The sequence below is a fragment of the Penicillium macrosclerotiorum genome (assembly GCF_028827735.1).
Source record: "Penicillium macrosclerotiorum strain IBT 26536 chromosome Unknown utg000011l_segment0_segment0, whole genome shotgun sequence".
NCBI classification, from domain to species: domain Eukaryota; kingdom Fungi; phylum Ascomycota; class Eurotiomycetes; order Eurotiales; family Aspergillaceae; genus Penicillium; species Penicillium macrosclerotiorum.
In genome coordinates, this window is record NW_026643090.1 from 1036738 (window position 1) to 1051088 (window position 14351).

General features: G+C 49.8%; 6 protein-coding genes across 6 annotated transcripts; 4 read left to right on the forward strand and 2 right to left on the reverse strand.

Annotated features, from left to right (window-relative positions):
- Positions 1 to 279: 279 nt before the first annotated feature.
- On the reverse strand, positions 280 to 2667 carry N7462_011334 (putative disulfide isomerase; the record flags this gene model as incomplete). Its single annotated transcript, XM_057083048.1, has 4 exons — positions 280 to 645; positions 700 to 2238; positions 2297 to 2378; positions 2444 to 2667. The coding sequence occupies 4 exons, from the start codon at positions 2665 to 2667 to the stop codon at positions 280 to 282; spliced, it is 2211 nt and encodes a 736-aa protein (XP_056928403.1).
- Positions 2668 to 3113: 446 nt separating this feature from the next.
- On the forward strand, positions 3114 to 3947 carry N7462_011335 (complex I NDUFA5 subunit family protein; the record flags this gene model as incomplete). The annotated part of the gene is made up of 3 exons (XM_057083049.1): positions 3114 to 3664; positions 3720 to 3824; positions 3884 to 3947. The coding sequence occupies 3 exons, from the start codon at positions 3114 to 3116 to the stop codon at positions 3945 to 3947; spliced, it is 720 nt and encodes a 239-aa protein (XP_056928404.1).
- Positions 3948 to 4655: 708 nt separating this feature from the next.
- Positions 4656 to 7820, forward strand: N7462_011336 (coatomer subunit beta'; the record flags this gene model as incomplete). The annotated part of the gene is made up of 10 exons (XM_057083050.1): positions 4656 to 4673; positions 4785 to 4847; positions 4901 to 4954; positions 5022 to 5103; positions 5157 to 5291; positions 5348 to 5428; positions 5492 to 5613; positions 5669 to 5732; positions 5784 to 5907; positions 5966 to 7820. The coding sequence occupies 10 exons, from the start codon at positions 4656 to 4658 to the stop codon at positions 7818 to 7820; spliced, it is 2598 nt and encodes an 865-aa protein (XP_056928405.1).
- Positions 7821 to 8331: 511 nt separating this feature from the next.
- N7462_011337 (uncharacterized protein) lies at positions 8332 to 9623 on the forward strand (the record flags this gene model as incomplete). Its single annotated transcript, XM_057083051.1, has 2 exons — positions 8332 to 8705; positions 8774 to 9623. The coding sequence occupies 2 exons, from the start codon at positions 8332 to 8334 to the stop codon at positions 9621 to 9623; spliced, it is 1224 nt and encodes a 407-aa protein (XP_056928406.1).
- A 686-nt stretch (positions 9624 to 10309) lies between these two features.
- On the forward strand, positions 10310 to 10804 carry N7462_011338 (uncharacterized protein; the record flags this gene model as incomplete). Its single annotated transcript, XM_057083052.1, has 1 exon — positions 10310 to 10804. The coding sequence occupies one exon, from the start codon at positions 10310 to 10312 to the stop codon at positions 10802 to 10804; it is 495 nt and encodes a 164-aa protein (XP_056928407.1).
- Positions 10805 to 11856: 1052 nt separating this feature from the next.
- Positions 11857 to 14210, reverse strand: N7462_011339 (serine/threonine-protein kinase; the record flags this gene model as incomplete). Its single annotated transcript, XM_057083053.1, has 6 exons — positions 11857 to 12054; positions 12123 to 12487; positions 12544 to 12959; positions 13039 to 13822; positions 13890 to 14048; positions 14189 to 14210. 6 exons carry the CDS (start codon positions 14208 to 14210, stop codon positions 11857 to 11859), a joined length of 1944 nt encoding a protein of 647 aa, XP_056928408.1.
- Positions 14211 to 14351: the final 141 nt, after the last annotated feature.

The window sequence follows — 14351 nt, forward strand, 5'->3', positions numbered from 1 at the left end:
GTCGAGGAATTCGAAGAGCTACGATATACTTTCATGCGAATCTCAATGGTATCAAATTTGTGGATTCAAACTGATAAAAAATATAACAAATAAAAAAGGAAAGGGAAAAAGGAAATATGTGCTTCAAAACCCCATATTCGGACATGCAAAAGATTCAAATGTGACCGGACGGAGCAGGAAACTCTACCAAAGAACAAAGACAGCTGCAATCAATCAAATACAGTGTAAAAAGGAAATTGTAACCACACAGCCAAACACCTGAACTGTACATGCGTCTCATTAATCGACTTTTCCGGTCGAACCTCCATTCAAGAATCCCTCCTTGCCATCCAGCTGGAAGAAGCCGCCACCCCCATTCGAGTTGCCCAGAATGCCACCACGGCCAAAGCCACCACGGCGTAAGAGGCGTCCACGACCGAAGATAGTGGCCACAGCAACAGTGAGACCCAGCAGGATGAAGAATAGGATAGGGTGGCCGCTGAGGAAGGATCGGGTGTAAAAGAAGAAGGCTTCAAAGGTGCCAACGGTGGACTTTGGCGATAGCTTCGGAGGAGAAGCAATGACGAGAGGAATAGTCTCAAGAATGGAAGTACGTGAGGCCATGATCGGAGCTCCACTTGATGCAGTATCCCAGTAACGACGATTCTACAACAGGTCAGTACTCATTCTCGTAATGATGGAGAGGAGGAATGTGCTTACATCTTCATCATTAACAATCACGCGGTCACCCTGCTCCACATCGATACCGTAAGTGGTACGCAACCAGCGCTCCCAGAAATCACCGTCCACCCACGCAAAAGCAACAGGCTTCTTGTCGTCCTCACGAATGGTAATACGCATGTTCTTGGCAGCGCGCAGCGCGCGTTGGTCATTGCGATCATTAGCTTCCTCGATACGCAACTGCTTAGCATCACGAAGTTCTGACCGCTCGAGACGGAACAACTGAATCTGCTTATCCATCCACTCAAAAGCGGCCTCCTTCAACTCACGCTTGGACTGTTTGAAATCGTCGGAGCGACGACGGCTGAGAATACCAAGAACCACAAACTTGCCATCCATGATCTCGTGGGCGTTGGAAGCTGTGAGCTCGGGAACAATCGGTAGCCAAACTGTCTGCATCCAGGATAGAATCTGGCGGAAGTCTCTCATGTCCTTGGGAGCAAGAGCATTGTAATAGTTGGGTCGTCCATCGCGGACGACCAGGAGGCGAGGCCATGTGGAAATCTTGAATCGCTCTGCCAGGGCAGCACTGCTAGTTTTGACAATGCGGGCATGGCCCACAAGGCTGAGGGTCAAGCGCTCCATAGCCTTGAAGTCCTCAGAGGTAGTCGCTTGGTCGTAAAAATACAAAAACACAACTTCTTCAGTCTCCTCCAGCTCTTTGAAGGTGGCTGCATCAACATCCTCGATACTGGACCCTGGCCCAATAGCCTTTTTGGTGTAGGAGATGAGATCTCCAAGGCCACGCAGACCGGCGTACTCAACTCGTTGACCACCTCGGAAAAAGTAAATGGTGGGGAAGGCCGACACACGCGCATCTTCACAAAGGCGAGCTTCCACGTCACAGTTCACTTCACCGACATTCAGAGTGTCTTTCATCTCCTTGGCCATTTCCTTCCAGTTTGGTGCCATGGCCTGGCAGTGAGGGCACCACGGAGCGTAAAATTTAATAAACCACGAATCTTGCGTGGTAGTCACCAATTTCTGGAAACTCTCAGCAGTAAGGGGAATTGAAACGCCCTGCGGGTTAGGGGGAGCTGCCTGGGGTTTGGAAACAACGACACTATTCGCAGTGTCGCTGGGCGAAGTATCCAAGGCGTCGGACGCCTTCTGAGCAACCAGGGAGTTATGTTTCTCACCAGCTTCGGTACCGGCCTGAGGATCTTTATCTTTGGCAACAGGAGAATCAGGCTCGGCAGAGGAGTCAACGCTGCTCGCACCAACCTCGGGCAATTTGATCCCTTGCGGAGGACGAGACCCCGGCTTGATTGACTCAAGCTTCTCTTCGATCATCTTGCTCAGATCCGCGATTGACTTAACACCGACGTGCTTATCTTTCTGAACACCCTCATCGTAGAATGCGAAGATCGGATAGGCACTGATGCCAAGTTTCTCACAGAAATCGCCATGAGCCAGACAGTTCATGGAAGCGAAGTGGAAATTATAGTAATTGGTGAAACCGTTCAAAGATTTTGGATCAGGGGACTTTCCGGATGATGGCGAAAGGGGATTAGAGGTCTAATACTGCAAATTAGCGGATATACTTCATCCAATGGTATTGAATGGGATCATTTACGTAGTAGTACTCGAAGGTAGTCTGGTAGGCCGGCGCAGCCTTTCTGCAATGGGTGCAAGACGGCGAATAGTGCTTCACAAACCTGCAAGCAGTCAGTACTGAAACGAATATCCTGGAGGAACTCTCGAGGAAAAGAGAGGTACTGACCAAGTGCCATCCTTGGTGGCCTCCTCGAAATTCTCCGGAGTCAACTGGAACAGCGGTGGGACATCTAGGCCGTTGAAGATAGATGGTTCTTCGGGGTCAACACCACGGCTGCTTCGCTTTGTCTTCAGGCGGCTGCCAACTTGTGACTCCGACTCTGACGGCACAGCGAATGTAGGCACAGCCAACAGCGACAGAAGGGACCAACCTAGCCAGGAGGCCTTCATTGTAGCGAGGAAAAAAGAGATATTACCCTCGAGAACGTGTTAAAAAGGAGAGTATCAGTGAGCCACCGGAGGGCCACAAAATCGGATTAAAACGAAGGACGCTGGTCGAAAGGGAGAATCGCGAAATGTCACAGGTGGCACATTGGACGGGGGGCGAAAACTGGCTCGGATCGAACGCCGGTCGGTCAGCCGAGAGGAAGCAGCAAGTAGGGACAAATCAGACCCAAGCCTTGAGCCCTAGAAAGACAATATCAGACAGCACAGCGTCCGGAAGAACCGAGAGGTCGCGCGCGTGCGGATTAGGGAGGGAAGGGTGGTTGCCCCTGCCAGCGTCCTTTGGGGTGGGATCTCAAGTTTATCCGCTCCGGCCTGACTTCGACTTCCCATTCCATCACCCTGACCAGCGTCCGCCTTCAACCCCAAAACCCACTCTACTCCACGCCAAAATGCGGTCTACACTCCGGCTGTTGGCCAATGTCAAGCCCCGGTACTTGGAGCCCTTTGCTCCCACCGGATTGACTGGCCTGACCACCCACCCGAGCCCCCGTCCGACTTTGATCTACCTTTACAACACTACCCTTCAGAAGCTGTCTAACTTCCCCGAGACATCCGCCTACCGCCAATCGGTCGAAGCATTGACTCGCCATCGCTTGCAGATTGTCGAGTCACAGAAGCCCCCAGGCTTTGAGTCGTGGTTGGAGCGTGTGAAGAAGACCGTGGGCGCCGAGCCCGAGCGCTTCGCCCAACTCCAGCGATCCGATGGCACATTCGCCTATGTCGGCTCACAGCAAGCGGATGGAAGCGACAATGCTCGCGGCGAGGAGTGGGATGGCGAAGGCCTGTCTGCTACGACCGAGGGTCCTACTCGTACCCCGCAAGAAGTTGCTGAGTGGAACAAGATCATGGAAGAGTCCAGCACAACTGCTGCGGAGACGGAGGCGGACCACTACGAAGCTGAGATGAAGTGGGAGAACGAGCCGGCCCTCGAGGCGAAGCAGTGCGTGAAATTGTTTGTTCAATGCAAGGCATTCCATGGCTAACATATGTCGCAGAATCGACGAGATTGAGCAGCAGATTGGTGCTGGCCTCATTGAGGAGGTCATCCAGGTCGCAGAGGCGGAGCTCAAACTTGTTGATGAGCTGTACGCTTCGAGAGTGTAAGTCGAAAATGGCGGTGCCCTGTCACTTAAGCCGATTATCCTAACATCATTTATAGGTGGGAAGAGCTGGAGGAGAAGCCCGCTCCTGGCCAATGGACCTACTTCGAGCGCGGTAATTAAATTTATTCCGGAAAATGGCCTATGGGCCCAATTTCTGTAACGATTAGAGGTCGGACTGTTCCAATACATTTCTTTTACTTTACTTTGCATATCGGTCTGTCTTCGTCGATGCGAGCTAGACGTCCGTCTCTTGGTGGAGCATGTACCCCAGTAGCTACTGAGAGTTTTCTTCGTACAATATGGCCAAGAGGCTTGGAATGAAGACTGAAAGGGATGTGCACTGTTCTAGGTACGAGAAGTCGTCGAAACTCTGGACTTGTGCTCTCGGCTCTTCCATGTAAATCTAGACGACGTTTGAAAATTTGGCAAATACAGATAGATCAGATAAATAAGGCGCTATTGGTTTGTAATAGCCGTTTTCAACCATTTTCTCTCTATGGACTTCGATGAATGGTGCATTCCCTGATCTAAAATTGCTTGGTAGATACGCAGTACCCTGCTCTCGACTGCGCAGGTGTCTCGAATCTCCGGAAGGCGGTGAGCCCAGGCGGGAATCCCTTGTGGACACATACATTGTCCCTGAATGACCTCCAGCTCTTCTCTAGCAGAGAACCCTTTGCGATTCTCAAATTATCCCCAGCTGATTCCGAGGACCGTTCGTCGCTCATATCTCGGGCTGTCTGAGCGGCTCGTGGAATCCTCCCTCGCTCTTACAGGCCCAACACCGCGCCACACAAACACCTCTCATCCCCCACACACCCACCCACCATGCGGCTCGACGTCAAGGTACGAACTCGGTCAAGAAGGCCTTATTTGCTCTTGCATAGAGATGATACAATACTGGCGATGGATATTTGTGGAATTGGGGGCAATTGCTGACGCGTTCGTTCTAAACAGAGGCAACTCTTTGCCCGCTCGGAGCGGGTTAAGGGCGTCGATTTCCACCCAACCGAGCCCTGGGTCAGTTCGCATGATGTGATAGGCGACCTATAGCTGCGCTGACTCTTTCCTAGATCTTGACAACTCTGTACAGTGGCCACGTCTATGTTTGGTCCTATGAAACACAGGTGAGTTGAAGAGGTATTGATCGTTGATGTTTAAAGGCAAGCTTTGCTGACTCGCTGTTCCTTTTAGTCCATTATCAAGACCTTCGAACTCACCGATGTCCCCGTCCGCGCTGGTCGCTTTGTGGCACGCAAGAACTGGATCGTGACCGGTTTGTTATTAAACTCTTTACCGGTACTGCTAAGGTACTGACTGGAATACAAGGTGCCGATGACTTCCAACTCCGCGTCCATAACTACAATACCTCCGAGAAGATCACTTCCTTTGAAGCGCACCCGGACTATATTCGTGCAATTTGCGTCCATCCTACCCAACCATTTATTCTCACAGCCTCCGATGGTGAGCCTAAGCTCTACCTTGTGCCATTTTGATCAACTGGCTAAACGCATAAACAGATATGAGCATCAAACTTTGGAACTGGGATATGGGATTCAAATGCGTTCAGGTCTTTGAGGGTCATGGTCATTATGTGATGGGTAAGTTCCAAGATACATGGTCTTGCATCCCTCACAAGTCCAGTGTTAACCATTTTTAAAAAGGCCTCGCTTTCAATCCCAAGGACACGAACACATTTGCCTCTGCTTGTCTTGATAGGACAGTCAAGATCTGGTCGCTTGGATCGCCAAACGCGAACTTTACACTCGAAGCTCACGAGACAAAGGTTGATATTCCTTCTGAACACTTTGAAATGGCCCGCCAAACTCACTATGCACCAGGGAGTCAATTCCGTTGAGTACTATCCCAACCAGGATAAACCTTATCTTTTAACCACATCGGATGGTAAGAATAAACACCACATTTTTATGGGCAAATCTAACTTAGAATAAACAGACAAGACCGTGAAGGTGTGGGACTATACCACGAAGGCCCTCATCGCCACATTGGAAGGTCACACTAGCAATGTTTCCTTCGCTTGTTACCACCCTGAGCTTCCTGTGATCATCTCCGGTTCAGAGTCAGTTTTCTAGCATATGCCCTCTTACGTGAATTCGGTTTAACAAAAAAAACTATAGGGATGGAACCGTCAAGCTCTGGAATAGTAATACTTACAGGCTGGAGCAGTCATTAAGCTATGGCTTGGAACGAGCATGGTGTGTTGCCTACCAGCGTGGCCGGCAAGGAATTGCAATGGGCTTCGATGATGGTGCAGTGGTTGTTAAGATGGGCCGGGAGGAGCCCGCTGTCTCAATGGACGGATCTGGTAAGCTCATTTGGGCTCGACACAACGAGGTTATTTCATCGGTCATTAAGGGCGGTGATGCAACCCTCAAAGATGGTGAGCCTCTTGTGTTGGCGACAAAGGAGCTCGGACAATGCGAAATCTACCCACAAAGCCTTTCCCACTCACCTAACGGACGTTTTGTGTCTGTTTGCGGTGATGGTGAGTACATCATCTATACTGCGTTGGCGTGGAGAAACAAGGCCTTTGGCCAAGCCCTGGATTTTGCCTGGGGCTCTAAGGATAACAGCAACGATTATGCTATCCGTGAATCCACAACCAGCGTCAAGATCTTCAAGAACTTCAAAGAACAGAGCAGCGGCCTCGATGTTGGCTTTCAAGCCGAAGGCTTGAGCTCTGGTGTCTTGTTGGGTGTTAAGGGACAAGGAGGTATTGGGTTGTTTGACTGGGAGACCGGCAACTTGGTCCGAAGAATTGAAGCCGAACCCAAAGAGGTTTATTGGAGCGAGAGCGGCGAGCTTGTAACACTTGCTTGCGATGATGCCTTCTACGTCCTCCGCTATTCCCAGGAGGCTTATGCTGAGGGTCTCGCCAACGGCGAGGCTGACGAGGATGGTGTCGAGGCAGCTATGGAGCTGGTCGCTACCATCAACGAGACTGTCCGAACCGCCGAGTGGGTTGGTGATTGCTTCATCTATACCAATTCCACCAACCGTCTGAACTACCTCGTGGGTGACCAGACCTACACCATTTCCCACTTCGACCAGCCCATGTACTTGTTGGGATATCTCCCCCGCGACGCTCGGATTTACCTGTCTGACAAGGATGTTAATGTTATGTCCTTCGCTCTCTCTCTGTCGCTAGTGTCTTACCAGACCTGCGTTCTTCGTGAAGACATGGAGATGGCTGCCGAGCTACTCAAGGATGTACCCGAGGATCAGATGAACAAGGTCGCTCGCTTCCTTGAGGGTCAGGGATACAAAGAAATGGCCCTTGAGGTCGCTACAGACTCGGAGCACCGTTTTGATCTAGCCTTGTCACTTAACGACCTTGAGACCGCCCTTGAAATTGCTCGTGAAACTAACACTGAACACCGATGGAAGATCGTAGGCGATGCCGCCCTCGCTGCCTTCAATCTTGCTCTAGCCCAGGAGTGCTTCACCAATGCTAAAGACGTTGGTTCTCTCCTACTGCTGCACACCGCTAGCAATAACCGAGAAGGTCTTCGCTCCCTGGTCGTTCAGGCTTCTGAGTCCGGGCTGCACAACGTTGCTTTCTCCAGCCTGTGGGCTTTGGGAGACGTTGACGGTTGCATTGATCTTCTCGTCAAGTCCAATCGATTTGCCGAGAGTGTTTTGTTCGCCCAGACCTACAAGCCCTCTCGAGCCCCTGAGCTTACTGTGAAGTGGAAGGAGTCTCTCGAGGGCTCAGGCAAGACCAAGGTGGCCCGCCTGATTGGTGTGCCTCCTGGTGCTCCTGATGTTATCTCCACGGATGATGATCTTTTCCCCGAATGGGACGAATACATTCGCCTCGAGAAGGAAGGCATTGTCCCCGAAGCCCCCTTGTCAGCGTCACTGATTGATATTGATGGCGACAACGAGACTGCAGCGAACGGCGGTCCTGCGGAAGAACCAGAAGCCGAGGCCGAGGCTGAGGCTGAAGAGGAGAGCGAGGAGGCAGAGTAAAAAGGCTTGAGATTTGGTTTGTCTTTCAATCAGCCCGGAGATGCGTTGATAGAGCATTTTTTTAACCTCTTCTTTATTTGCTGAGTTGGTTCACTCGGATTCTTTGCTAGCGGCGTCGTAACGTGTGCCCGATTGTTTATTAACATTATGGATTCTTTTTCCCCTTTCTTGTCCCCATCTTGTCTCTCTCCTTATGTAATTTTGCGGCGTCATGACTCAGTCTCACGGGGAAACGCCCGATGCTGGACGAATAGACAAAATTAGGCTGTTGTTCGTTCAAATTGGTTCGCAGTCAAGCTGTTGGTCCTACAGATCGTTCTTATAGATACGTACTAGACGGTTCATTGTGAAAGACATGCTGTCTTCTCCTGCCGCTATCAACGAAGGGATGAAACGTGACCTTCCATCCCCACCTCTGCGCGGCCTCAGCCTTCACCTTCTAATTGTCCCTTGATCCGAAAAAGCAGCTCTTATTGTCTCCCTAATATGTTATACCATACATAATGCAGTCATGTCAGTCTCTTCTTCTCTATCTACGGCCTCTGGCCTAGAATACAAGTCATACTGTGAAGATGAGAACTTCATGGCCGAAGGAAAGCCTGAGCCTAACAGTCGCTCCCAGACTGTGGTCAACCATCTACGCGACAAAGCTTGGTGGATCAAAGTAACATTCCATGGCATATTTCCTCCCGTTGCTCACCATACCAAGCCTGGGCAACTCAGATCAAAACGCGAACGACGAATTGAATTCCAAGACTTTGTCAAGCTAATCGATTTCGAGTCACTGGCTCGTCTTGATGACACTGTAACTGAAGTTATATTGAAAGAGGACACAAAGGCTATCAAGGATATCAACCTCCTTCGCGACCCGACAGATAAGAATCGGTTCACGCAGCTACTAAGAAGCTTGCAATTCTTTGTTCGGGAGGATCCATTGAAAGTGACCCGCCAAGCTGCCAATTCCCGTCGTTCCAAGCTATCAAAGTCACAGAACTGAGTGAGGAACATGAGATCACTGATGGGGTATTCCGCGTTTTACACAAGGGCGATAATAAACGATATGTTCTAAAAGTGGTCAACCGCCCTTTGTACCACCCGCGGGATTCAGATGTGCTACGACAAGAACTAGAAAACCTCGAACTATTCAAGGGTATAGAAGGGATAATTCAGCCAGCTGGCGTTGCAGTGATCCCCAACCCATACGCGACTGACCTCCAAAATCGTAATCCACAGACAGTTATCAGCGGTATTCTTTTGGAATACTGCGGTGGAGGCAACTTACAACGTGTCTTGGGTGAACAGAGAGTCAATAAATTCCGTTGGGGGCAATGGGATGTTCAAATTGGGAATGCTTTGGACACACTTCACCGGGCAAAGAAGACCCATATGGACTTGAAGCCTTCAAATGTTGTTCTAGACGATGATGGCAATGCAGTCCTCGTCGATATTAGCGGCATCGGCGGCATGACGCATGAATGGCGTGCTCCAGAAATAATGGATGAAATATACCCTTTTGAGCTCCCTTTCCAGACTCGTCGATTGAACGATACTTGGGCTTACGGTACGCTTCTAAAGAAAATTGCGTTCAAAGCTGAGGATAGCCCTTTTGTGAAGACTCTCAAGTTGGTTGCGAATCATTTGACTCAAGATGTCCATACTCGGTTGACTCTTTCTGAAGCAATCTCTGTGTTGAAAGCTTCATCGCAGTCGAACTTGTTTCACGATGGTGAAAGAGAAATCCCCCCCGAGGCGCATATCTCTCATCAGAACATTGACGCGGCCGGACGTCAGATTCAATCATAAACCCATGCTACATCATCCTTGCCAAAAGCACCGTTCGTCCTGCAGCCTGCATGCTTGGCTAGCCATTATATATGAGATTTAACGCGACCAATCTCAAGAGAAAGAACCAACGTAGTGTAGTGGGGTTCTGTCCACGTACACCCTCCACATACTTATTATACTTACTGTGCAATTGTTCTTGTTAGTTTAGCTGGCTGATCAGTGTTAAAAACTGGCATGATCATGGTGGAGATAAAATGACGAGGCAAGTAAGATCTTCGGTGCCCTCATGCAAGATATAAAAAGCGCGCCCTGCAGATCGTACAAAACGGCCCTAATGTAGCATGATTTACTTGGGTCTACTCTCCATAAAAAGGGTATATGGAGCCATTGACCCACCCCCCTAAGCGCCTTTGAAACACTATACAAGACATAATTGACCATTAGAAGATCGAATAGCATTGGATTAACTTTAGACATCGTCGTTGCGTGATGTCACAGTAAGCAGAGCAAGATGGGCAGGATCCTTGGCATAAGCTTGGGTTATTGGCATCAGGGTTTGGGGACGTGAAGATGATTCGAAGGCAGTATAAAAGCTCGAGAAATATATCAATGAAGGGAAAGAATTTCATTGGCAAGATTCGTTTATACTTCAATCAGTCATCGGAACCGTCAAAACCGGTTCATCTTCCAAATATTTCCGAATCATGGTTCCCTCTCACACCGCGCTTCTTCTCCTTGCAGCTACTTCTGCAACAGTATACGCCGAGCATCTGAAGGTTGTCTGGTCTGCTGGTGACTTTTCAACTATTTCCGGTCCTGCTGGTGGCAATACCAATGGTCACTATGCGGGCTTCGCCATCATTAATGATGCAGGCGAAGCGATCTACAACGACGGCTTTCCGGCCGATCATTCTCCCTGCTATAACACCGATGGCGGCCGCGAGTTTACTATTGAGGGTGCTTGCTGGAGCACCGCACGCAAATTCAAGTGTCTAGCGGACTTCGCAGGTCATTCTCAGGACTGCGAGGTTAAGGATGGTGATGGCAACAGTCTAGGCACTGGCGAAGGACAAACAGATACAATATTCATTGATATTGCTATCGGTCAAGATGCTAGCTGTGTCGTTGAATTTGAATCCGACAGTGACGGCTGCCCTGTTGACGATGGCAATGGGCCCCTTCACGTCACCTCCGGTTAAACAATATGATGGAACTGTCCAAGGCAGAAACTCTCTGCAAATGTTGGGTTTTGTCTTTCACCTGGAGCAATATGTAACCTATTGTTTGCGATTTGATATCCTTGATCCTATCTGGCATTTAAGTGGGATTGTAGGGAGTCAGTCAAGGACCTCATGAATCGAGACTTGATCGGATCCGACTAGAATGGTTTGATTCTTATATACGTATGGAAGAGGATTTACTGTACAATGGATCAAGAGTTATCAAAAATTTCGACAGTTTAGACAGCTCTAGCATCAGCGCTCTCAGGACATTTGCGCCTTTCGTCTCCATGGTTTATCTCCATCGGTAAATCCTCATAAATTAGCCACTGATTACCTTAACATGATAATCTGTCTCAGAAGGGAAGCCTCTACGCGGAATAATTTACATCATGTTATTTCCCGTCGGTTATACCTTACAAATTACGTCTAGGGGGGTCATTTCATCGAGAAAGGAACTTGGTACCAGTGAGAAAGATGTGCTCGGCATTGTCCATTGAGATTTTATCAAGGGTACGGAGAATGGACATCTCACACCCGAAAAGCTGGACGAATACAAAGAGAGACGAACAAAAGTCGACAGGTAATGACCGCTTGAGAACATCAAACGAAAACAAGGGGTTGGAGAGGGACCTGCCTGGGAGGGTGTTTGAATGATGCTGAGATGGGATGGCCAGAAACAAATCAAAGCGCTCAATGGGAAAGAAAAGGGGATGGGGGTTTGACGAGAGGGGGAAAGGAAGAAAAGAACAACAAAGTGGGTGGAAGAAAAGAGATGACTGTAGTCTCGGGATGTGGAGGAGATACTTCGAGACCAAGATGCCGCAGACTCCTTGGGATGGGAAGGGAAGAAAAAAAGACAGAGGAAAAAAAGAACACAAGACAAGAAAAATGATCAAGATTGGTGATATGTGGATCAAGACAAAAACACAGTACAAAGGAGAATCATGTCTATGAGGCCCTTCTCGCACATCGATCCGATCATTCTCGATCTAATTGTCGTGGCGAACAGTCCAAAGCAGACCCTGCTTTTACTCCGGAATGCTGCCAAAGGAAGGGTCCTTGACACTGCCGCCAGCATCGCCCAGGCCAGCCACCGGGCGGTTATATGACCAGCCAGCGAACTGCTGCTGCATAGTTGAGGACAGAGCGGGACCATCAACGTAAGAATCCTGCGGCGCCTCACGAGTGAACTCCTGGTCAAAGTTATCTGTGTCACGGGCATCAAGCTATACAAAAATTATCAGCAAGTTTGTTGATATAAAACAAGTCGGTGGGGTTGAAAATGTGTACATACCACGTTGGGACGGAAGCTGGGCTCATACTTCCGCTGGAGGAGCTTACGCCAATCGATGTTCGCGAAGAAGTGGTGAGACTTGATCTCCGCGGCACCGTTGGCACCGAGACGACGCTGAGGGTCGCGGTCAAGCAGACGTGTGAGAAGATCCCGAGCAGCCGGAGGCACAATGTCACTGCTGGGGAACGTCAAAGGCTCCTGCAGAATCTTGCGATACATCTCATTTGTGTTCTCGTCGTAAAATGGTGGTAAGCCAGTCAACATTTCGTAGAGCAAGACACCCAGTGTCCACCAGTCCACGGTCTTTGTGTACCCATTACCAAGCAGCAATTCAGGGGCCAGGTACTCAGGTGTGCCACAGAAAGCTGAAATCCAATTAGCCAAAAATGCGACGAAAAGACGAGAGAGAAGTAGAGCTCACTATTTGTTCGGTCCTCATCCTTCATGTCTAGCTTGCAAAGACCGAAGTCGCAAAGAGCAATGTGACCAGTATAATCAAGAAGAATGTTTTCGGGCTTCAGATCTCTGTAAATGACCTTGAAGCCATGCAAACATTCGAGCGCGCACAGCAGCTCTGCAGTGTAGAAACGGGCACGATTGATGTCAAATCGCTGCTCTCGTTGCAGGTGGTGGAACAATTCTCCACCGTTGACAAATGCTAGAACCAGATACAATTTTTCAGGTGACTGGAATGAGAACTTCAAGGGGACAATGAAGGGGTTGTTGATCTGGGCGAGCACAGATCGCTCTGCGAGAGTGTGCGTCACTTCAGACCGGGAAATAATGTGAGCCTTGCGAATAGTCTTAAGGGCGTAGATTCGGCCAGTATCTTTCTTCCTGTAGTTGAATTTCCCAATAAGTATGCAGGGACACATTGAAGTTCCCAAAGGGAGGAGAGAGGTGGGTGTCCACTTACACGACCTGCATGACCTTGCCGAAACTTCCCTTGCCCACAACCTTCAACAAGTCAAAGTCCTCCATCTTCAGACTGCGCTGTCTATTCTCGACGAAGGAGACACCAATCTTGACCGAGCCGTTACCGAATTGAAGGTCCAGCCATTCAGCGCCGAGTTGGCCCATGGTACGCTCTTGCTCTGCATGAGCGGCGGCCGCCTTCTGGTTGTCCTTCTTGCTCAGCTTCGGGTCTTCCACATATGCTTGTCGCTGACTGGCTTCCTCAAAGCGCGGGTGAATCTTCACGGCGCCCAAGAAAATATCTTCGCTACGACCGACACCTTGCCGGGCTGCGGGGTTACGCAAGTACAACTGCACATTCAATTCAGTTTTCCGGGACACATCGAACTTGAACGCTGTGCTGTCACCGGCCCACAGCGGATTTTCAGGGGTTCCCGACACGGCGTCAACAAACACCTGGTTCTTCTCGAAATCAAGAAGGGCATAAGGAAGGTATTTGGTCGAATAGCGGCCGTGAATAGTGGGCGCCGCATTCATGCCACCGCTGGTGGACTGCGGTCGGTTGGACTGCACGAAGGAACCCGCCTGACCATGAGCAGAGTGTGATGAAGAAGAAGTGCTGGGACGCAAAGAGGACGGAGCGTAGGAGTTGTTTTGGAAATGGGAATTGAAGATCTGCTGGAAATGAGGAGACAACGAAAATCCTCGACCTTCGTGAAGGGTGACAATGAGGATGCCTGGATTCACGGGCGCCACAGGGGGAGAGACAAGGGACTCGGACGCAGCTAATTTCCCCGACGGGAAAGCAGTTAGTTGTGAGACTCAATTCATGAACATCCAAGAAAATCATACCGATTCCATTCGCGGAGGAAGTCGCGGCAATGCTGGGGGCCTGCGAGACCACGGGGGTCTCGTCACCACCATTGCCATTCGAATCACCCTTGATCGTTGAGGTGGAAGACGAGCGGCCAAATGTTTGAGTCAGGGGCGCTAAATGCGTCTCCTTCAGTTCTATAGTATAGACAGATTAGCCATTGTCTGCGAGGCTCTCCCGTACCCTTCACATGTACCGTGGAGGGGTGCCCGGTCCTCTTGAAGAGGGGGGAGGAGGGGGAGGCGAGAAAGGAGATAGGGAGACCAACTGAACATACTTTTGGTGAGCTTCCAGGACATGGTGGCGGTCTCAAGGCCAAGGTATCAAGGAGCAAGATACAAAATCCAGGATGCCGACCGCAATGCGATATGCTAGACTGCCTGAACCACCAGCAAGTCAACATCGAAGTTCCCAAAATAATGAAGCCGGGACCACACTAA